General features: G+C 36.6%; 1 protein-coding gene across 11 annotated transcripts in view; it reads left to right on the forward strand.

Annotated features, from left to right (window-relative positions):
- Window positions 1-24,507, forward strand: part of RGS7 (regulator of G protein signaling 7) — a 433,144-nt gene that overhangs the window by 284,633 nt on the left and 124,004 nt on the right. For 8 of the 11 annotated variants that reach the window (XM_081039368.1, XM_081039369.1, XM_081039359.1 and 5 more), the window contains one exon: window positions 21,013-21,063. The exons of the other annotated variants lie outside the window; for them this stretch is intronic. In XM_081039368.1, the coding sequence (XP_080895494.1) occupies window positions 21,013-21,063 (51 nt within the window). The remainder of the gene's footprint in view (window positions 1-21,012; window positions 21,064-24,507) is intronic. 11 annotated transcript variants of the gene reach the window in all.

Genomic DNA, 24,507 nt, shown 5'->3' on the forward strand with positions numbered 1-24,507 from the left:
GTATGGAGCAGATAAACATAATGAAACTTAAAATTTCAAGTAAAATGCAAATGCCTTATTAAAAATCATGGCTTTTCCTCAACTTCTAACATATTGGTTTAGAAGATCTTGAACTTTCTCTGAGAGCCTGGAGATGAAAAATGCAAATTTTTGAAACTGTAGATCTTTGGATTTTGAGGTATCTTGATCATGAATTATCAACATGGGAATGATTTATAACTCACAATTCAGTGCTCATAAATATATGGGAGAATGAAAAGGTCTTCTGAAATCTGGCAACTTTTTTAGTTTTAGCTCACGTTATTTACCTATATCCCAGGTGGACTGTATTACATGTCATTTCCATAAAAAGCGTGCCTTTTGTGCCAGCTATGGAGCCTGCTTTTTTTCTTATGGGGATCTCATCTCATCTCAGCCTGGGGAAAACCTGCTTATTCTTCAAGTCCAGCTGAAATGCCTTTGCTAATCAGGAGACAAGAATTATTTATTTCTTCCCAAGATTTTCAGTTATTTTTACCACTCAGATCCATATTCATAACTACTTTCATGCCATAGTTATTTATGAACATGTTTTATTTCTTTCATATGATTGTAGGCATCTGAGTATCATGGTGCTTCCTGGAATATAATAAATATTCAAAGAATATTAATGAATAAACAAATGAGTAGTTTCCATGTTTAGGAAAGGACTACACAGTTACATGGTTGGACGAATAATTTCTGCTGCCTTATTCCTGTGACATCATCACTGCCATCAAAAGGAATGGAGAGAGCTTTCAAAAATTTACTTCTGTGGATACCTATAGACAAGTAATATAGAGTGCCTCTGTCCAATGGATTTAAAATTGGTAAAGTGTTGTATGACCCATTAATGTTTAAAATTTGATATTTAGATAACATGGATAAAAGGCTACTATTATAAATATATTTAGATACTATCTAGACAATGATCATTGGACAGTCTCAAGTTTCATATATTGAGGGGTGGGTGTAAACAGAGCATGCTGAAGAAAATAATTGTTATTTTCTATATTTCGTACTATCATGCAGTCTAGACTTTGCATTTGAAGACTTAAAACTCAATAAGTGTAGCAAATGAAAGATTATGAGAGAAAAGAGAGAAATTGTTTCACCAAGAAAAGAAGTAAGAAGAAAATTTAGGCTTGGTAATGTGAATCTGATAGTTGACAGCTCAGACTTGTAGAAACAGCATGTTAAAGTCTTTTCTCTAGAGCAGGCTAATCGCTACCATTTCTCAAGTTAATGCCCCAACACTAGTGAGGTTACCTGAGAAGGACATTCTCTTTGTATCTGTCTCACTCCTTGGAATTTTACTGAGAGCAGGACTTAACAAGGCTGGTTACATTATCAGGCTGAAAAGTCCCATTAATATGCCAACTCTCAGAAGTGACCTTACCTTGCTTTGTCCCCTCCTGTCATTACATTTTTTACTAATATGGTATGGTAGAGACACTTTAATTACGTCATGTAGGAACTGGACGTAGGTAATGTCTCTATTGTTCCATTTTAAGGTAACAGCTTCTTAAATCCATTGACAAGGGTCATTTCATTTTGCTCTGCATAAGTGAGAAGAGGCTTATTTATTGAGCTGGATTTTCTCACCAGCAGAGAGATGGCAATAGTCAAGCCTTCTGAGCTGTGAAATGGAAAGTCGTTTTCCTTTCAGATTCCTTCCTAGTGCAGCTATTTAAAGTTAGCTACCACAACACAACAACGATGGGCAGAGTATATTTCTTTTTTATTTCAGTATAACCAATCTGAACTTCCTCACGAATCCTTTTTCTATGCATGGATGAAGGGTCAGGAAGGAGGATAGTGAGAGACTGCATATGTGGCTTAATCTTGCCTATTACATATAACTAAACCACTTCCTATTTATCCTATCACTTCCTGCTGTCTGTTATTTGCGTAAAGTTTCTTCCCAAGTCTCCTTCCCTTCTCCTTGCCTTTTCTCGGATGGCTTTCTGGTGCAGTGGTGTAGGTTACATGACATCATATCTGCAAAAGGGGCCTTGGACCTCTGACTGACTTCTGGTCCTTGTTTGCTCCTCAGGCTCTCATGCTCCTTCGCTGAGGTATCTTGTCCTACTGTGTCTTTGGGCCTTGCCCTCTGCCCTGGCTGCATCCACAGTTTTTCAGTATTGGCACAGCATTTGGTCTATTCTTTGGGCCAAGGAGAAGGGAAGGAGACTTGGGAAGAAACTTCACCCAAATTAGGATCAGTGTAAGGCATTCCTCTCTTCCCACCACTATCACTGAATCCATAAGCGGCCACCCTCATCTACAGGTCCCTCATTCCACCCTGTAGAGAATCATCATAGGCAACTTAATTCTTAATTATCATTTGGTGTCCATGCCCCAGACATAGATCTCTTTCACCTCTCAGAGGTCCTCCTCGGGCAAACATGGCCAAATTCCGTTGTTTCTCTACTGAGGCTGCTCTACTTTGATGTCACCCATTCATTCCATGAGTCTGGACCCTCCCCCAATATAACAAGAAAGTGGTACCTGTGTCATTCTGCCTTTCAATGCTCAACTCTATATGGATTATTCTAGAGTGATGAGTTCTGTTTTTCTGTGGCATTCTAACAGTGCTTTCCACTGAATATTGTAATCCAAGAACTCAAAATATAAAAATAAACAAAATCCTTTCATGTTTTTTAGATTAAACCAAACGGATTATCTCTCCCAGGGAGCACACACTCTCAGCTTTCTTTTACATGCTTTGCTGGAAACCAAACAAACTTTCCTTTTATGTCACTGGAGTTGTGTACTCAGTTGTAGGTAAAACACATAGTTCTGATTTTAGGCGAAAACAATCTTGTGCTGATTACACATGATTGACGAAAACCATGCCATTACACAGATTTCCCAGGGATAGCAGGCACATCAACAGAGCAGAAACTCATGTGGGAAGAAAGGTGATGGTGGCAGCATCTCTGATGAAAGGACCAAGCATTTGATGGAGCTGTCACCCCTTCCTCAGGAGCCAGTCTGCACATTTTCCCTGTTATGACATTTAGATGCTGAGATTCCCAGATGAGACCCTTTGATAGGATCAGCAGGAAACTGGAGCATTGGCTGAGAGAGACATGAACTTGAAAGTCACAAAACCACGAGGGGGCCGGTCTTATGAATGGTAACTAAATGCGGATACATGTCTAGAAGAGAAGTTAAGCTTTTGATCTGTGGGTTTTAATTTAATTTCTGCCTCTGGGCCTTCTGCTCTGGAGAGGAGAGCAGAATAAAAGATCCTAAAATGCAGTTGCATTCTTGGCACATTACAGATGATCTGTAATTGTTCCTTTCTGGGTGTTGAACCTGCCAGAGAGAGATCATTCTCAGAGCAGACTTCTCAATTCATTTGAGACGTGCTCCTGATGTGTTTGGGTTAGGAACCAGAAAGCAAAGCTTGTTAAATATTTTCCCTTAAAGGTGTATTTTGTTGCAAATGTTAATCTGCTGAGGGGTCCCAATTCTTTCGTTTTACAACAAGCTCCCAGACTATGGTCTGCTATGATCATCAGATATTCATTCACAGTACCAACAGGGTAATCACCTCAGAGAAAAGCTGCCTTCAGATCCGCAAGTCCAGAATCACACCAAAACTTGTATCCTGTTGTTCGAAGCACTTCCCAAATGCCATCTGTCTTACTCTACTAGTTTGCTAGGGCTGCTGTAACAAAGTACCACAAACTGGCTGGCTTACACAATAGAAATGTGTTGTCTCATAGCTCTGCAGGCTGAATTCCTGGGATCAAGGTGTCAGCAGGGTTGGTTTCGGGGAGCCCTCTCTTCTTGGCTTATAGGTGGATATCTTCTCCCTGTCTTCACAGGTCTTTCCTCTGCATATGTCTGCGTCCTCATTTTCTCTTCTTACAAGGACACCAGTCATATTAGATAAGGGCCAACCCTAATGACCTTATTTAACCTTACTTACATTAAACATTTCTTAAACATTCCATCTCCATACAGTCACATTCTCAGGTGCTGAGAGTTAGGACTTCAACATAAGATTTTGCTTCTAACATTCACTGAACTCCAACCATTTTTACACTTTCGTCTGACCCAATCCTTCTGCTTTCCAGTCATTCCCCATTGCTGGCTCTCCTTCCAACCATTTATAATATGCCTTCCAACATGCCTGTTCAATGATAAAGGTAACAGAGGTACCCACTTCCCATTTCTGGGCATACTGTCATATGTCAGTCTGTCCCCAGAATATCAGCTGACGGTGCCAGTTCTCACCTCCACAATGACTGGGGAAATTTATGAATGGTATTTCCCATTGGAACTATAACCTGCAAAGCTATTGAGCAGTCTTGAAATTCAGATCAGTGTAGACTCTTTTACCATAGAGCCCAACGGACCTTCTGTGTTCCTTTTGCTCTTTCTCTGATATCTGACAACTTCTTTTCCCAGATTCTCAAACACAAAGGCCCAGGAAGTCACTCAGAATTGATTTACACCCCTCAGGGGAGTCAGGTTCTTGCTACTCAAGGACCAGCTGCAACATCATACCTTGGGGAGCTTGTTAGAAATGCAGGCTCTCAGGACCAACCCCCCCCCCCCCAGAATAACTAAGTCAGAATCTTTATTTTAAGACTGTGATTCCTATGCATATTACAATTTTGGAAGTGTTGGTCTAGGTAACTTTCTAGCATCTCTATCGTTCAAAAGGAGAAAAACTAGAGTTTTTTCTCCGTTTCTGACTCTTGCTTATATATTGAAACTCCCTTACGGGTTCAATTTCTTTGTTTTCCTACTTTTAGAAAAATTTTTGAATTACAGCTGGCATTCAATATTATACTAATCTCAGGTGTGCATAGTGGTTAGACATTTATAGAATTTACGAAGCGACTCCCCTAATAAGTCCAGTGTCCACCTGATAACATACATAGTCAGGACGTACATCTGACTATATTCCTGTGCTATCAGTCTCTGTAGAGGTCTTTTTAGGTCCCTGCCCTTCCCAGGTATTTGGTCTTCCAAGGACACTGCTTTCTGTGCAGACACATCCAGCGAAGGCTTAGCATTTGCCCTGTCTCACACATTTACGTATTTGATGTGGGGCAGAATTTCCTTAACTCTATTATCAATTCAAAACTTCTGACTCTTATTCTTTCAACAATTTTTCTCAACTCCCTAGACCGTAGAATGGCCTCTGGGGCTTATCCTTGTGCTACACGCACTGTGAAAGCCACCCGCTTTCTCTGTGACCTTGTGCTTGCTTAGCTGAGTGCTGCTCGTGGGTCTCACAGCCCAAATCACCAAGTTTCCCAACCTCATGGACCCCAGTACCTGTCAACAGCCCAGTCACTAATCCTTTGTCAGCCGCCTGTCCCACTTCTCATAGCAGCACTTCTAATTTCTCACGTCTTTCTTCAAATTCTAAATAACACAATGGCTTCAAAACATTGTCATGCCTCCTGCTTCATAGAAAAAAGCTTGAGACATAAACATAACATTTCCCACACTTTGAAAATACTTTCATTTGCTAGTCACAGTCTTTCTTTCCATATCAGAAAAGGTTTTTAACTCACTTCCTGCTTAAATCAAATCCCTTGTATTTGGATTCTAATTCTGTCCTATCTCTCCTACGACCTTCCTCATCTATAATTCTCTTTCATATGTGTTTTTTATTCCTACCTTCTAACTTTTAAGGGATAGAAATACTACATTCTGTGTTTGTAAAAAGCAGGTGGAAAGTATTTACAAAAAACAAACAAACAAAAAAACAAACACAAAGAAAAGAAAATGTAAGTCCACAATAATAAATCTACACGAACGTTGATAGCATTTTTATTTGCAGTGACCATAAACTAGAAACAACCCAAAGGTCTATAAATAAATTGTGGTATATTCATACAATGGAAATGACTCAGCAGTTAGAAGGAACACTGATACATGCAATAATATGAATATCAAAAATAGTACATTGAGCAAAATAAGCCAGGCACGAATAAGTATTATTACATCCTGTGAGATTTTGTTTTATAAAGTTCTAGGACAGGCAAAACTAAAAGGTGGTTATAAAAATGAGAATCCTAGTTTTCTCTCTCAGGGCAAGGGGTCATCTAGACCAAAAGGGATCGTGGGGGCATTTACGAAGATGATGGAAATGTGCTGGCCTTGTGAGTGGTACATACATTTGTCAGAACTTATCAAATTTTAAACTGAAAATCTGTGTGTTTGGTGTTTATAAATTATGCCTCAGTAAAAGTAGGGTTGTGTGTTTTAGTTAACTTACCCTTCTGTATTTTGCATTCATTTTTGAGCAATCTCACTGAAGTCATTGAGAAATTTGAGCCAATAGTGAGAGATTGGAATAATCTCCAAGGAGAATGGGACAGGACGCTAACCGTGAACATGAGTGACTGATGTCTCCTCTCTTTCCTTCTCTCTCAATCCATGTTAGATACCCTATGGACTTGTTCCCAGAAAAGATTGTTCTTAGGTCTATCTTAGCACTTACCACATTGTAGTATATTCTCCTGTTTCCTTGCCTCAAGTGACATTCCATGAGTTCTTTGAGAATGAGCGTCATATTCTTTTTACCTTTTCTCTCCAGTGTGCCAGTGTCCCCATCACTGCATGGCAAGTACTTATGGTTGTGGAGTGAACAAATAAATGAATAAACAAATGGGTGGAAAATGAATTACTGAGTACCAGCAAGAAAGGCTGAGGTAGGAGACTAAATTTATAATGGAGACGTACGAGCTGTGTGGATTCTTCAGGACTTCCAGCCTTGGTATTGGAGTAAAGGCATAGCGTCAGCATAGTCCAACTTTCTTCTCTTTCTGCAGCTACCTTCCCTTAGTAGGCAGTCAGCTTCTTCTAGGTAGAATGATGCTTTTGTTATTCTCTCACAGTCCCCAAAAAGAGTGCTAAATGGCTGTGGTTTAATGAACAGGTGAGTGGATTCCCAGGATGTTTTGCTGGAGGCAGGTGCAGGAGTGGGAGGGGAGCTGTTTCATGAGGCTTTTGAATAGGGTCATGTTTTTTGCAGTAATTACGTTTTGCTGCAAACTCAGAATTTCCAATTAGGACGAAACCCTTTATGGATTCTGTTATCCTCTTTACTCAAGTTCTTTTTGAAGAGTTAGTTTGCACTCATCAAAGTGCATTCCTATGCTCAGAACACCAGAATATCAGGTTGTACTGACACTTTACTTTTTTGGCTTATTACAGACAATGATGAAATGAGCATATTTGTGTGTATGTGTGTGAGTGTGTGTGTGAGTGCATGGCTTTATGTACATGTATGAGTACGTCAATAGAGCAAACTTTTAAAGTAGTGGATTTGCTGACCCATCAGGTAAGTGTTAGCTATAATTTTATGAATATTTCAAAATTATCCTGCAAAGAGACTGAACTGACAAGTGTGTAAAAGTTTTGGTTTCTGATCCCTTCCTCAAAATGGTCTATTGTGATACTTTTATTTTATTTTGTCAATGTGTCGAGTGAAAATTTTTATGCATATGTTTTAATTAGAATTCATTTAGATACTATTGATCATTTAATATGAACCATTTAATTTTTTAGTGAACATCTTGCTGATATATCTGCCTGCTTTGCTCATGGGTTGCTGGTCTGTCGTTATTTTCTCAAAGTTTTAAATTTATATTCACCCATTCATTCACCAACGATTTATTGAATTATTATTGTATGCCAGACACTACTTTAGACACTGGAAATACAGCCATGTCTTCATGGACCTTAAATTCTACTGGAGACTGAAAAAAACCAACATGAAATCTAGCATCAATAAATATCAAATATAACATCAACATGAAGGCAATGTGGAAGAAATATTTCCCTTTTCTGATTAAGTACAAAAATTTCACAGTTCTTTCTTTCATTTTTTTTTTTACTTTATTTATATGCCTTTTCTTTTTTCTGTGTAGAATTTTTAAATTTATATGAATTCATATTTATCTGTTATTTATCTAATGGCTTCTAGGTTTTGTATTTTCTTAGAAAGCTTTGTTCTTACTATTCTACTTCCAAATTTATCTAATTTCCTTCTATTTTATAGCTAATTTCAACTTCTGCCTCTTGAATTTGGCTTGGAGCACTTGTTTTAAATTCCCTCAATTGACTTCTTATTCTTACTTCACAGAAATGTACTTCCCAAATTGAATGGAAGAGACATTAACAGATTTTTGTTGTTGTTCTTATTGATATATGGCTATACTATCATAGGCCCTGGGCTATTCCCTTTCACATGCATAAGCACACACACACGCAGTCAGAGAATTATTTCTGTAATACTGTAATGTCTGGACCAATGCTGTGCAATAGACTTTCTGCAATGATGTACATCTATATCTACACTGTCCAATACAGTAGCCATTGGCCACATGTGGTTTAAATTGAGCACTTGAATGTGGCTAATGCGACCGACAAGCTGAATTTTAAATTTATTTCCATTTAATTTTAATAGCTCCATGTTGCTAGTGGTTCATGCATTGGACACCATAGTTCTGGACCATTCAGTGGTGAAAAAATATTTTCATCTTACCACTTGATTCACAATGAAGGGATAAGCAGGGCAGTTTAAAACCTTTCTCTCTCTCTCTCTCTCTCTCTCTCTCTCTCTCTCTCTCTCTCTCTCTTGTTCGTTCTTTCGTTCTTTCCTTCCTTCGTTCCCTCCCTCCCTCCCTCCCTTCCTTCTTTTTTTTCCAGCTCTAGTGAGCTTTATACTTATTGAGATATAATTAATGTCTAGTAAAATAGTCTTAAAGTGTAAAATTCTATGGACTTGCATATAAATACATCCCTAAAACCATCACCACAATTAAGGTAGTAAGCATTTCTATTGCCTCCACAGAGGTTTCTTCATGTCCATTTGAAATCCATCCTCTTGTCTTCTCACCCCACCCTATTTTCAGTCATTACGGATCATCTTCTTGTCAATCTAGATTAATTTTCATTTCATATAATTTTGTGTAAATAGAATCATATAGTCTGTACTCTTATTTGTCTATTCTCATTCAGCATAATTATTTTATAAATTAAAATGCTTTGTCTTCTATCAAATTAAAATATAATTAAGAAGATGTGATACATATATATGATAGAATATTGCTTAGTCATAAGAAAAGATGAAATACTGCCGTTTGCAACAACATGGATGGATCTGAGATTGTCATGCTATGCTAGGAGAAATAAGTCAGACAGAAAAAGTCAAGACCCATATGACTTCACATGTGGAGTATAAAACTGAAAGCAACAAAAGAACAATACAAACACACAAAAACTCATAGACACAGACAACAGTTTAGTGGTTGGAGCAGGGTGGTAGAAGAGGGTAAAGGGGGTCAAATGTATGGTGACAAAAGATTTGACTTTGGTTGTTAAACACACAATGTATTATAGAATTATACACTTGAAACTGATGTAATTTCACTAACCAATGTCGCTCCAATAAACTTAATAATAAAAAAAGCATTTAGAAAAAAATTATATATATATATATATATATGTATATATATATATATATATATATATATATATATATTAAAATTTCAATACTTTCTCTATCTTTCCCTTACAAAAAACAAAATAATAATTTTGGAAGTGATTATAAGAATGTGTGGACGTAATTAATGAAACAGTTCCCTAAAAGAGAGTGAGCAAGGTAGGAGCCCATCTGAATTATGATCGCTCAGCTGATTCCATTGAAAATAGTGTACCAGAAAGTCGAGATGTCAGATTACTTAAACTCTGTTCTTGCCTCCTCTCACCACCACATCAAAATTGCAACTAAACTACAGAACAACCATTACTGAGAATCACCTGAAGTCTAGCTGAACAGTAGTCCTATAACTGAGGATATTCAGAAGAAGCCACCTCAAGACTGGTAGGAGGGGGAAGATGCAGAAGAGGCTTGTCCCCATACCCTTGTGTGCCAGTTACAAATTAGGATGGTTGTCTTGGCTGTGGATATCTCCCCTGAGGATGAAGGTATCCCAGCCGCACACCAGGCTCCCCAGTCCAGGGATTCAGTGCTGGAAAGAGAAGCCCTCGAAACTTCTGGCTATGAAAACCAGCGGTGACTGTGCCTGAGTTAGATGGAGGGTGGCTGCAGTCCCAGGCATTCCTCTTAAAGGGCCCGTGCATGGACTTACTCACTGAGGAACTCACTAGCTCTGAGCTCCAATGCTGGGTCAGCTGTTTGAAAGGCACCAGGGACAGACAGCGAGGAACTGAATTGTCTGGCTACAGGGAAGGCACTGGAGGGGCAGCTTTCTCCCAGACAGAAGTGCTGGCAGAGACCATTGTTTCTTTACTGAGCTGCATTGCTGGTGGAAATGCAAAATGATGCAGCCACTTTGATAGACAGTATGGTGGTTTCTTACAAAACTAAACCTACTCTTATCATATAATGAAATGATTGCATTTCTTGGTAGTTGCTCAAAGGAGTTGAAAACATGTCCATACAAAACCCTGCACATGAATATTTATTACAGTTTTATTCATAATTACCAAAATTTGGAAGCAACTAAGATGTCTTACATCTTAGTCAGCTTGGGCTTAGTCATTATAAACTGGGCTTATAAACAACAGAAATTTATATTTCACAGTTCTGGAATCTGTGAGTCTGTGATCAGGGTGCCAGCATGGTTGGTTCTGGTAAAACCTTCTAGGTTGCAAACTGCTGACTTCTGGTTGTACCCTCACATGGTATAAAGAGAACAGGGGAGTTGTCTGGCCTCTTATTATATTTCCTTTTTGTCCCTAAGCTTTAAAGGTATGACTGATAAATAAAAATTGTATATATTACAGCATGATTTTTCTTTTTTCTTTTTTTAATTTTTTTTAATTTATTGGGGTGACAATTATTAATGAAATTATATAATTTCAGGTGTACAATTCTGATTTACATCATCTATGAATCCCATTGTGTGTTCACCACCCAGTCAGTTCTCCTTCCATTACCATATATTTGATCCCCCTTACCTTCATCTCCCTCCTCCCACCCCCCTTCAATTTACATATACATTGTGACATGATTACTACAATCAAGTTAATGCATTGCTTCACATCGTTACCTTTCTTTGTTTGTGGTAAGAACACTTAAGATCTACTCTCAGCAAACTTGAATTGAATAATACAATTATTAGCTATAGTGCCCATGCTGTACGCTAGAGCTCCAGAATTGATTCATCCTACCACTAAAACTTTGTATCCTTTGACCAATATCTGCCCCATTTTCCTTACTCTCTAGTCCCTAGCAACCACTGTTCTATTCTCTGCTTTTATGAATTTGACGTTCTTAGGTTCACATTGCAAGTGACATCATGCAGTATTTTTCTTTCTGTGTCTGGTTTATTTCACTTAGCATAATGGCATCCAGTTCATCCATGTTGTCACAAATGGCAGAATTTTCTTTTCTTTTTTAAGGCTGAATAATATTACATAACATACATCACATTTGCTTGATCCATTCATCTGTCAATAGACTCTTAGGTTGTTTCCATATCTTGTCTCTTGCAAATAGTGCTGCAATAAACAAGGGCATGTAGATAACTGCTTTGAGGTACTGATTTCATTTTCTTTCGGTGTATACCCAGAAAAGGAATTGCTGAGTCATATGGTAGGTCCATTTTTAATTTTTTCAGTCATCTCCATACTGTTTTCCCTACTGGTTGTACTAATTTACATTTCCACCAATAGTGCACAAGAGTTCCCTTTTCTCTACATTCTCATAAGTACTTGCCATATATATATATATATATATATATATATATATATATATATATATATACATATACACACACATATATATATATATATATATATATATATCACCTCATACCTTTTAGCATATATATATTAGCTGTGCTAAAAGGTATGAGGTGATATCTCGTTGTGGTTTTGATTTGCATTCCCCAGATGATTAATGTGATTAATGATGTTGAGTATCTTTAAATGTACCTGTTGGCGTTGGCCATTTGTATGTCTTTTTTAGAAAAATGTCTATTCAGGTCCTTTGGCCATTTTTTTCATTTTTTTTACTATTGAGTTATATGAGTTCCTTATATGTTTTGGATATTAACCCCTTACTGAATATATGGTTTGCAAATATTTTTTCCCCAATTCATAGATTGTATTTTCATTTTGCTGATTGTTTCTTCTGCTGTTCAGAAGGTTTTTAGTTTGATATAGTCCCACTTGTTTATTTTTGCTTTCCTGAGCTTTTGGTGTCATATCCAAAAAATTATAGTCAAGGTCAATGTCAAAGAGCTTTTCTCTTATATTTCCTTCTAGGAGTTTTATCATTTCAAGTCTTACATTTAAGTCTGGAATCCTTTTTGAGTTGATCGTTATGTATGATGTACGATAGAAGACTACTTTCATTCTTTTGCATGTGACTATCCAGTTTTTCCAGCAGCATTTATTAAAGACTGTCTTTTCCTCAGTGTTTATTCTTGGCACCCCCACTCAAACAATGGGATATTATTCAGTGCTAAGAAAGACATGACTATCAAGCCATGAAAAGACATGAGAGAAACTTAAATGCATATTGCTAAGTGAAAGAAGCCAATCTGAAAAGGCTATCTACTGTATAATTCCGAGTATACAGCATTCTGAGAAGGTAAAACTGTGGAGAGAGTAAAAAGATCAGTTACTAGGGGTTAGAAGGGAGAGTGAGATAAATAAGTGGAACACAGAGGAGGGCAGTGAAATTGCTCTGTATGATACTATAATAGTGGATACATGTCATTATAAATTTGTCCAAACTCATAGAATGGACAACACCAAGAGTGAACCTTAATGTAAACTGGGAACTCTGATAAAGATATGTCAATATAATATCTATCAATATTATCAATGATATCTATCAATATAATATAAAAAAACTTATAACTTTACCGATTGTAATAAATGCACAACATTAATAAGGTATGTGGATAATGGGGGAGATTATGCCTGTGTGAAGACAGGACTTATATGGGAAATCTCTGTACCTTCTCAATATTATGTGAATCTAAAACTGTTGTGAAAAAATAAACAGGCTAGCAAACAGGTACCTGCTAAAAAATGCTTAATAAAATTACCAAAAATGTAGCTCTGAGCATATTAACTTTATTGACCAAACATAGATAACTGGAAGTACATAAATAAATATCATCTACAACAGGACACGTGTATTTATTTATATAATGTTATTCTTGTTTATCAAAATGGAGAATTTCTAGTTTAAAAGGTACTGTTCAAAATTTACTTCATTTTTAATTGTATTTAAGAATCACTATTAAATGTCTATGGTCATTTTGTAAGATGTCCTTAAACCAAAGAAATCAAATGATTCTTAACTTTATACATTGAAAGTATCAAGTTTATTTAGGTAGCAGTGACAGTTAAAGAATCCCAATACTATCTCAAAATACACGAAAACTCCAAGGTGTTCAGGACTGCTATATTCTGAGTTTAGTCTTTGGGAAATTCAATTCGAATCCTGACTAGTAGTTCTTGACTCTCTACCGGGTACTGTGCTCTAGTCCTTGAGGAGTTTACAGTCTAGAGATCCATATATAGACAACGTCTATTCAATGTTATAAGTTTAAATGGAGGAGTAGATACTGTGCTGTGAGATTCAAGAGAGGAAATTTTAATTCAGTATGGAAGAGGAGGTGGGGAGGTAATAACCAAGACAACGTTCAGGAGAAAGTGACACTTGGGCTGTGTCTTAGATAGAAGAAATAATTCCAACCAGAATAAATAGTCTTTGTAAAAGCATGGAGTATGAAGCATCATTCTACTTATGGTTAAAGAATTTCAAGTTGATTTCAAGTTATAAAGTCCAGAAGAGGTAAGGGTGTGACTTGAGGGGTAGACAAGAGGCAAACCACGGAAGGCCTGCATGCTGTGCAAGTCGTTTAATCTATCCAGGCACAACAAGATTAGGGTGAGTGTTAGGGTTAGTGTTAGGGTTAGCGTTAGGGTTAGGGCTAGAGCTAGAGTTAGGGCTAGAGCTAGGGTTAGGGTTAGGGTTAGGGTTAGGGCTAGGGCTAGGGTTAGGGTTAGGGTTAGGGTTAGGGCTAGGGTTAGGGCTAGGGCTAGGGTTAGGGCTAGGGTTAGGGCTAGGGCTAGGGCTAGGGCTAGGGCTAGGGCTAGGGCTAGGGCTAGGGTTAGGGTTAGGGTTAGGGCTAGGGTTAGGGTTAGGGCTAGGGCTAGAGCTAGAGTTAGGGCTAGAGCTGGGGTTAGGACTAGAGCTAGGGTTAGGGTTAGGGTTACTGAGGAGTTTTCATGTAAATATGTATATTGGATGTTGGTTTTTTTCTTGTTTTAGTTCTGGAAATTTTTATTCATCGAATTTCAAAGAATTTAATATTGAAAGCCAAGGCAGAGATTTTAATGGAGACTTATGTGAAATACCTAGCATATCTTATAACAAAAACTCAGTAGATGTTAATTTACTCTTTCATTCTCTTGTGGCTGGAAACTACACTAAAGAAACTTTTTGTCTATCAATCAATTAACATTTTCTTCATCTCCTCTGTGCCTCATAGAGACAATTAGACAATTGGCCGTAACCTATGTATAGTTTTAAAAAGATATGTTGAGGAGAAGTCTCCTAGACATTTCTTTATGCAGGAGCAGCTAACATATGGAATGGATTAATTAATTAATCAATCATTTATTGTTGATAAATTCCAATATATTAGCTAACTCAAAATTCATAGTTATATCTTCATATTTTACATTTCCTTATCACTTTTTTCATTTTTTTGTGAGCCTAAAGAACTGGAGAACCGAAAAAATAAGTGTAATATTTTTTTTCTTAAAGGGATTCTATATTGTGGGAACTAAAAATGAATTAATTACTTTCTTCCCACCTTCAAGTTCTTCTAGCTGGACTAATCATCAAATTGACAAAGACAGATTAACAGGAGAAGATCAACTTTTTAATACAAGTGCATAGGGAACTCACAGAGGCGAGAAAATTTCAAAAACACTAAGGCAACATTGAGTATATATGACATTTTGGACAAAGGAGAAAGGAGGGGAGGGGTATTAACTTTCAGAAGTGAGAATGGGCAATTTATAGGTACTTGAGGAAGAGGGGAACATCCAAGGCAGGAACATTCTTGCTGGGCAACTCGGAAACAATGGGACACAGTGGGTGGGTATCCAGCTAACAGGAGCCTGTCTCATGTCCTCTTATTTAACATACTTAATTCAAATTAGGCTATGGCAGCATTCTAAGATTCCCTCCCTGAAGCAGGTTGCTCTGAATCTCTTGGGCAGGAAAGGAGGGGTGAGGGTGGTTAAAGGTTATTTCTGAGGTTTTTTTGTTGTTGTTGGTTTGTTTGTTTTTTAATAAGCAGCTTAAAATTAATATCACAAAAAGCAACTTTAGGTGGCAAAATTTTGGTTCCCTTCACTATATCCCATTCCTGAGGACCCACTGCAAACTTATTCTGCTCTTAATTTTTCAGTGCTCTTTGTTGCAATAAAGCGTACATCAAGAAACAATTTTTTTCACTTCCTTCACCTAATTCTGTGCATTTCGCACACTTTCAGCGGTTCATACAACAGACACCAGTGGTGTTTGTCAGAGCATGATTTGGAAAAAGCTCCTCTGGTTGATACTAATCATCTTGATCTCTGGGAGAGGGTAGTAAACAGTTCTTAGGGTCATCCCAATTTCCTTTTATGCCCTAATTATTGTCGTTTTTGCTTCCTTGCTGTTTTTGCTGCCTATCTTTTAAGCTTCTTAGGCTTTGAAGCAACACAAAATTCTTGCTTTGTGTGTTAAAAATTCAGATAAATTCCCATGATCTTAGTTAAATATCTGCTGAAAGAACAATCAAGGAGTTCTACCCCATATCTAACTTATTTTCATTGTGCTTTGCCAGAAAGTAGGGAAATATAATTTTACTCTTTCTATCTTCAGAGCACAGTGGTAGTAATTGGGCTATGAATGTTTGGACTGTGGATCCTTTAATTTGCAGATGCAAAACACCAATGTTTTCCGTGTTTCTGCTTTTGGGGCAAGGCCCATAGAATTCTGAAGAGCAAGAACATGGAAAGGAAATGTAATCAACAAGACAATATGCTTTTTGTCATCACATTTACAATACATTTAAATGTTCTCTTTTCTACATTTTTAAAATGTAGACTGGGGCTTAAAATGTGTCTCAGATTTATCAAAAGGAGTAATCTCTGTTTTGATATTACTCTCCCATGAGTCTCTAGATTTCAGGGGAGTTATCAGCTGTGGAAGATTGGAAGAAATACTTTTACAACATACATTTAATCCCTTTCCAAACTGTGATCAGAAGGTAATTTTAATGCAATGACAACTGGATAATCTTCTCTAAATATAGTGGATATGTAAAAATCCAGACATAACAAAAGTCAATTGGGTGTAAGTTATTAAGTTTAAAAAACAAATGCTTTACTTTAAAAGATACACACTCAAATTCATTACTTTAAAAAAACCCACAATTGCATACGTACCATGAGGTTTTTTTGAATTCTTTTAGTGCACCTTACGTGTAGTTTTACTCACACCCACAAAAATGTATTCACACTCTGCCTTTCAGAAATATAATAATTTCATAGAACGAAACACATTTATATTTATAACAAAGCAGAAGAGCTCATTTCATTCAAAATTTGACATGTTTTTGAGGTCCACATCCCCTGTCTCTTGTGCTTTTCTTCTTATGAAAATATAAAAGCTGAAGAACTGGAAGGAAGATGTAGCTTATACCTATTGTTTTGTTTGCCAAGCATCCATTCTTTCTGGAAACTGTTTCCGTGTATGCCTCCCACCAGCACAGCTACGTTAAGGCACTCTGGTTTCACATTTCTTGCCACAGTTGATTGATATAGGAATGGGTGCCTTCCCCAAGCTGAGACCCTCCATCAGAAAGTAGGAATTGTGCCTACGAGATTTAGCCTCATACTGCCTGCTGCATTTCCGTGGAGGAGATGTAAACCCAGGAGCTGTGAGCTTTCACTACCCACTTCATGGATGGGAAGCAGCAAAGGCTATTTTTAGAGAAATACGTCCAGAAAGGAACCAAGATGAGAGAGCAGGAGAGAAGTTTCTGACATTGTAAAGAGTCCTGCTTCTATTTTCCTTGAAACCCAAATGCATTCCTTTCCTTTGGTTCAAGGTATCTTTTAGTAAATTTCTTCATTTATTTGTTTATTTTTTATACTTTCCTCAAATATTGTTCTTTGTAATCAAAAGCGCTTTCCTACAAGAAATCAAAATTTGGTGTATTAATTCTTCTTGGTGTATTAATCTTAGATATTAGTAGTTTCTTATTTGAAACTATCAATGGCAATTCCTCAAAAATATTAAAACTAGAACTACCATATGATCCAGCAATTCCACTTCTGGGTAGTTATACAGAGAAATCCAAAACACTAATTTGAAAAGATATATGCACCCCTATGTTCACTGCAGCATATACAATAGCCAAGATATGGAAGCAATCTAAATGTCCATTAACAGATGAATAGATGAAGATATGTGTGTGTGTGTGTGTGTGTGTATAATTCAACCACAAAAAAGAATTAAATCTTGTCATTTGTGACAACATGGATAGACCTTGAGGACATTATGCTAAGGGAATAAGTCAGACAGAGAAAGACAAATACTGTATAATCTCACTTACATGTGGAATTTAAAACAAGCAAACAAACATCTGAACTCGTAGATATGAAGAACAGATTGGTGGTTGCCAGAGTAGGGGTAAGGGGGCAGCAAAATGGGTGAAGGTAGGCAAACTATACAAACTTTCAGTTGTAAAATAAATAAGTCTTAAGCGTGTAATGTACAGCATAATGACTATAATACTCTACTGTATATTTGAAAGTTGATAAGAAAGTAGATCTTGAAAGTTCTCATCACAAGAAAAACAAATTGTAACTATGTATGTAAGTGGGTATATGTCCCGCTAGGTCTTATTTTCGGGGAAACACGGCAGTAGCGATTATTTATTTTAAAGATTAAGGAAAATTTGGTTAATTCTTTCAGTTTTACAAAATATAATAGGCTAGCTTAAAAAAAACCCACCTTTGTTTTCAAATGTAATGGAAATTTGTCAGTTTTTAAAATTAAACTGAGTGGAAATTAGTTTTGCATGAAGAGTTTTAAAAATTACGACAATTAGAGATACACTAGGGTTTCATAAAATGCTGGATGAGAATTACTGTTGCAAATGATTTTTCAGTGTTTTGAATCCTTTGTGCATAAAGTATATGTTTATCAACATCGAGCCATACCTTCAAAAAATATTTAATGGTGGTATACGTTGTAGCACTTGGAAGAGAATGGGGGGAATGTGATGAGTAAGATGTTTCTTCCCTCAAGAGACTCGCAGAAGAGTGACTCTGCTTTATTCCACATTCTTTCCTCTGTGTCCCTAAAATTTCAGGTCTACAGTCTGACTTCCATTGAAACTCAATACATGTTCATTATTCCTATTTAATGATGATGATGACAAATATTTAGTGTGCCTGTTTCAAGGAACTAAGAATAATGTTGGAAAAAAATATCGTCTGAACATCCAGATACAATGTCTTATTTTTAGCCAGAGATCTTAAGAACAGTTATCCCTTCCAAAACATGATACTATGTTATTTGTTAAATAAAGTATATTCATATTGCCAACACTGAGGTTTCAGCAAGATATTTGGGCATTGCAGAATCTACTCATTTTCCTGAAAGAACTGTATTGTAAAGTTTAATGTCTCTCTTCAGGAATATTTGGGCCCCTTCCATTGTGATTCGGAGGTAAAGTTTTCATTAATAACTTTAACAGAAATTACAAAAAGAGTCTAGTTTTGTAAAGGATACAAATCAAAATTGTAACATTTTGGTTGCTTGCAAAGTCTTCATATGTCATATATATAAAACTTTCATGGTGTGTGTGTGCGTGTGTGTGTGTGTGTGTGTGTGTGTGTGTGTGCCTCAAATTCAGGTTCAGGGTGCAGATAGCTATAGACACTTGTAGCTAAGGGTGTGCTGTAATCTGTAAAGGGAACATGGACTGCAGTGGAAGTGATACAGGCTCAGAACAGAGCCTACTCCAGGTCTCGTCCCTCCACAGAGGGGCGGACTGGGGAAACCCCTTTACTACGCAGGGCCATAACACAGATGAGGAAATGATATTGATGTCTCAGTGTCTTTTATTTATTTGCTTTAATTGTAGATGGAGTGGTGAAGTGATAGCCTTGGAAGGGGAAAATTGTCCTTATGGAGGTTGATTGCAGTAACTGAAAATTACATGCCAGTCAAACAGTATTTGTGTGGCAGATGCCATCCTTCTGTAAACTCTCCTAGAGAAAGATAGAGAAAGGGCTATCTTGCTGTTCATGCCTCCCTTCTTTTAACATTTACTGATCACTTTTTACATGTCAGGCACTGGTTTGTGTGTTTGGAATCCAAGGAGGAATAACACACACCCTGCCTTCAAGGAACTCATTCATGCCGCCTGATGCAGCCTACGATGTATGCGTCACTCTTTTCATACGTAATTTTGTCATTTTATACAGAAGTGAGAAAGCCACATTTAATAGAAATGACCATCCCAGGTATATCAACTCCTCTTCCTTTAACTCTCATTTCTGCTCTTATTTTCACCCTTCAGTTCATCTGCAGTGCCGCTGAGCTGGAAACCTTGAGTTCCTTTCTTTAATTCTCCCACTGACCAGAATCCTGAAAGAAGTCCCAAGTTTTGTTTTAATTCGCCTGTACACTGAACTGATTCAGGGCCTTACCCTCTCAGTCCTGGATCACAACCAGTCGAAATGTTGGACACCCTGCTTTCTTTCTGAATGGTCTAAGGCGCTGCACACACACTGCCAGTCAAAGTCCTTCTACTTACTTTGTAATCTCATCTACTGTTCACAAATAATTGCATGTCTCTTACTCTGCTTAATTTACAGGAGAGGGAAAAAGGCGACCTTCCAAATTCTTTAGCTTGGAATTCAAGACCTGCTGAATGCAGTGTGAACTCTTCTATTAGATTCAAGTTCCTATTACTCCCAGCACCTACTAGTATATAGAAAATGTGTAATTAGTAGGTTTTCATTGACTGTTAGCCACTCTTTAACTTTGGCATAGGCCCTTTCAGCAACCAACTTTCTGTCCTGTTCATTTACCAATATCTACCTCAAGCATTACACTTTATGCAGACTTACCCTCATTTTTTCCATATGAAGTGAAAGACATAGTCACTCATGTATTTTTATTCATCACGCGTTATTAAGCTCTTCCTATGCTCCAAATAGACAAAGATAACTATGATACCCCGCTTCAAGGTTCTCACTCTAGAGCTTTAAGCAAATAAACAGTTGCAACATTGTGTGATCAACACTGTGGTACAAAGCTGCACAGATTCCAGTGAAGTTCCATGGAGCATGTAAAGTCAGTAGACAAAGTTGAGGGTCAGGGGAAGTTTGGTTGTGTAAATGAATCTTGAGTATTTCGAAACTAGTGGAAGGATGTTTCAGCCAAAGAGAGAAGTGCTTTAAAGGCACAGAGGGTTGAAATACACAGGAGTGTTCAAACACTAATAAACAATGTGGCTTGGCTTAAAAATAGATACAGGATGAGGTGGAGCTACCAGAAATGAGAGACTATACAGAGACTATTTTATAAAGTATTAGTTATGCCACGCTAAGAATTGTACTTGAAACAAAGTGGGCATTCAATAAACATTTATTCAATAAACAAATGAACAAATCACTTCATCCACTACTGGTATATTAAATCTTCATGTTTAGATATTTCATATTTAGTAATTTCCTGGTTTGCACCTTAGCCCTTTGAGGAAAAACTATATATTCACACTATGTTCTCACTACTCCATATATGGCTGATCTTTAATCTGTTACTGTAACAATTAGGAACATTCCTACTAATATGAGTGCTAAAAGTTGAGAGTTCTTAAAGTTAACATGTATAAACAAACGTTCACATAAATTTGTGTTTTTCTTTTCTCTTTTTTCTAGGGTCAGACATTGTTCAGTGGTTAATAAAGAACTTAACTATAGAAGATCCAGGTAAATAAATCATTTTCCCATTGATAGAATTATGTTCTTTGTGGTTTTTAAGAAATATGTTTTCTCAGGGCTAATCTGACAACCAAACAAACCTGAAAAATTATAGTTAGACTTAACTATGCTTTTAGCATTTATACAAATTTTATGATGGTCACCATATATTTATCTAAAACTTAGTATGTGTTTATAATTTTTCACATATTTAATATTCCATTTTATAAAATTTGATTCAGGTGATTTATGATTGTTAGAATGCATGGGCTCTAAACATGTTCATAAATAATTGTACATATAATTTATAGCAAGTGATTATGAAGTAATGAAATTTCCCTTCATAAAACACATAAAAGTAAATCTCATTAATTTATAATTTTGTCTTAACTCCATTTTTGCACGAAGTTTGAAAACAATGTTATTTGTAATTCTGATTTTCTATCATGCCGACGTGATTTTCTTTAATGCTCTTATTTAAGTCATAGATCCATTCACTGTGGTGGCCATTATGTCTATTTTGAAGTACTGAGCCAATTTCAGACTTTGAGAACAGTGCTGCATTGCCTAGAACAAATCCCTACATATGTAAAGCATTTAATGACTTTTATGTAATATCTTGTAGGAGCCCTTGCATGTGGCAAACAATTCACATCACTGAAATGAAAATATGATGTATTTTGTTTAGAGACCATAATGAGAAAACAAAACAACCCCCAAAATATTAGAATTACAGTGACTGAGTATGACATGGCAGAGAACGAGGGCAATACAATAACTCTGCAACCCACTGTCCCTTTGATTAGAAGAGAATTCAGCTTGGCTTTCGCTCCCACCTCTGGTGCTTACCACGTAAGAATAGTTTAAAAATAACCGTACATGAAAATGCAAAGTTTTATCATAAAATGTAGCTCCAATTCTATACATAAATTCCAGTATACATCCTCTACTTCTTTGGTACATGAGCATTTAAAATACTTACCCTAACAGGTTAAATGGGATTAAAACAATTAAATAAAGATGAAGGAGCTATTGTCAGCATCATATTATTACTAAGTGCAAAGAGGAGATAATTTTTTGGGAAAGGAAGGCACATTCTCACCTAGTTTACATTTTAGCTTCACTTTAACGGCATGCCTGACTTTATCAACTCTAGCACCAGACAAAAGACCCCAGTACAAAAAACAGATCAGCACGGTCATTGATAACCAGGAAACTACTGATTTTCAAAGAATATTATTGCTCAAAGGGTGAAGTGGATTCAAAGAGTATTTTTATTTGTAAGCCAGGACTGAAAGTGTACTTCAGTGAGTATGAGCAGCAGGGAAAATATACAGATATAATAAGCTAGTAAGAAACAGTTGCTTATAATTTGTATGTGATATCATTATGGCTATAACGTGTGTAAAAAACTGATTTTATTTGCTTGCTTAATAGTTTAAGGATATTTGAAAGCTTCATTTGAAGGTATATGAGAGGATAAAATTAATCACACATATTCGTTTGTCATATTTAGGACAGGTTGAAAAATTTGGTTTGGGTTGCCTGGTTGTTTTGTGTGTTTTTTTTAATGAACTAATTCACCCTCTACAGACTGAAAGGCTGCATACTAGACTTTAAGACAACTAAGAAGCATTGATCATTGTTCTGAAGATATAACAGATTTTGCACAGGAAGATGAATCAGTCTGGCATCATGATTCTAATTAAATATGGTCAAGAACATAGGTGACGTTATGAAAGTTACTTTTATGGCTGCCTGTACAAAATTAAACCATTTTGGAATTGCTCAGACAGAGACTAAATAGTTATTATAATGCCTGGTCTAATTTTAACCCTATAAATTCTCCGAAAATATTTAAAAATAAGAGAGAAACCCATGCCAGACTTCTATCTTGTGGTGGCTGAGTGATTGTTTAAAGGCCTCTGGGGATTATTTGAAGCTGTAGATAACAATAATATATTGAAAGAGGATTTGTGGCAAGTTGGAAGAGACTGATGACGGGGTACAGGAGCAAGTCCTGATGGCTCATTTGGAGACAGGGGAGAGGGCTGCATGGTCTTCAGGGTTTTATCCAAGACCAAGGAGTCCATGTTGTTTGTACACTTAATGTTCAATATTTCACTAATAAATACTTAATAGATTTTCATTTCCATTACAGCAGTTCAATGGACATTTGGCTGAATAGTTTCTAGAGATTTGGTACTATTAGACAATTGGTCGTAATGTATTATTCATTTAAAATAGAGCTATGTTTGAACTTGTCACTCAAATTTAGGATTTTTTTAGTTATGTTTACGTACACATATGCACATTTACATATTCATATAATACACACAAAATTAGTCTAAAATTTTTGTTTGCTTGTACCTCTTGGGTCCGTTTTCACAGTTTATATTTTTCTAGGAAAAATTCATTTCTTGATTGTCTCATTCATACTTGCATTCATTTAACACTTCTTTTCTGAATTTCTACTATGGGACAGGCACTGGGAATACAGGATGAACACTCCCTCCTTGAATGACTTGATTTTCTTTGGCTTCCAGGGTAACACACTCATGGCTCTTCTTTGTCACTTCCCACACTGTCCGGCCCATCTTCTATGATGGCTCTCCACTCCTCACCTAATCTGTAAATGTTGGAATGTCCAGATTTCTGTCCTAGGTGCCTTTCTTTTCTTCATATACACACTGCTGCCAAGTGACATATGCTGAGGACTCCTAAGTTTATAGCTTTCATGTTTTTCCCCTTCCTAGATCCCTGTAATGTCTTCCCTCTCTTTGAAAGTCAAAATATAGGTACGTAATTGTTAGGGGTGTATACTTTTTAGGTTTTTATTTTGTTGTTGTTTGTTTTTTGGTATATTTGTATTATCTGTTGAATCATTTAAGTCTGTTGATGAGTATGGTGCTCTATACTCATCTATCTGATGCCTACGTCACCTCTGTCCAGAAGGGTCAGTCTCAACATGACCAAAATAGAACCCTGATTTACCTCCCTCAAACCTGCTCTTCAGATCAATTACAGGCTTGAGTCTTCTATCCAAGAACATGCTGTGTCTTTCCATTTGGTCAAGTTTGCTTTGTCGTCTTTTAAGGTTTCCTCATATAGGTTTTGTATATTTCTTATTAAGCGTATTCCTAGTTATTTTATTTTGTGTTACTATGTCGGTTTTCCTTTCCATTATATCTAATTGTTATTGTGTGTATATGCAAAAATTATTGATTTATGTATGCTAATTTTATGTCACTACTTTACTAAGTTTTGTTTTTGTCAGTCTTTTTAACTAATGTATTGTAAAGCTAGAATGCTTCTTCCAGAAATTTATCAGGATTGTATGTTGGTGTTCAGTTCCTTCATATGTTAACAACTCAGCTAGATGTAAGAATAGATGAGATAAACTTTCCTCTTTAAAACACTGTAGATATTGATTCATTGCTTTCATATATTTAT

The sequence above is a fragment of the Rhinolophus hipposideros genome (assembly GCF_964194185.1).
Source record: "Rhinolophus hipposideros genome assembly, chromosome: 26".
Classification (NCBI taxonomy): Eukaryota; Metazoa; Chordata; class Mammalia; order Chiroptera; family Rhinolophidae; genus Rhinolophus; species Rhinolophus hipposideros.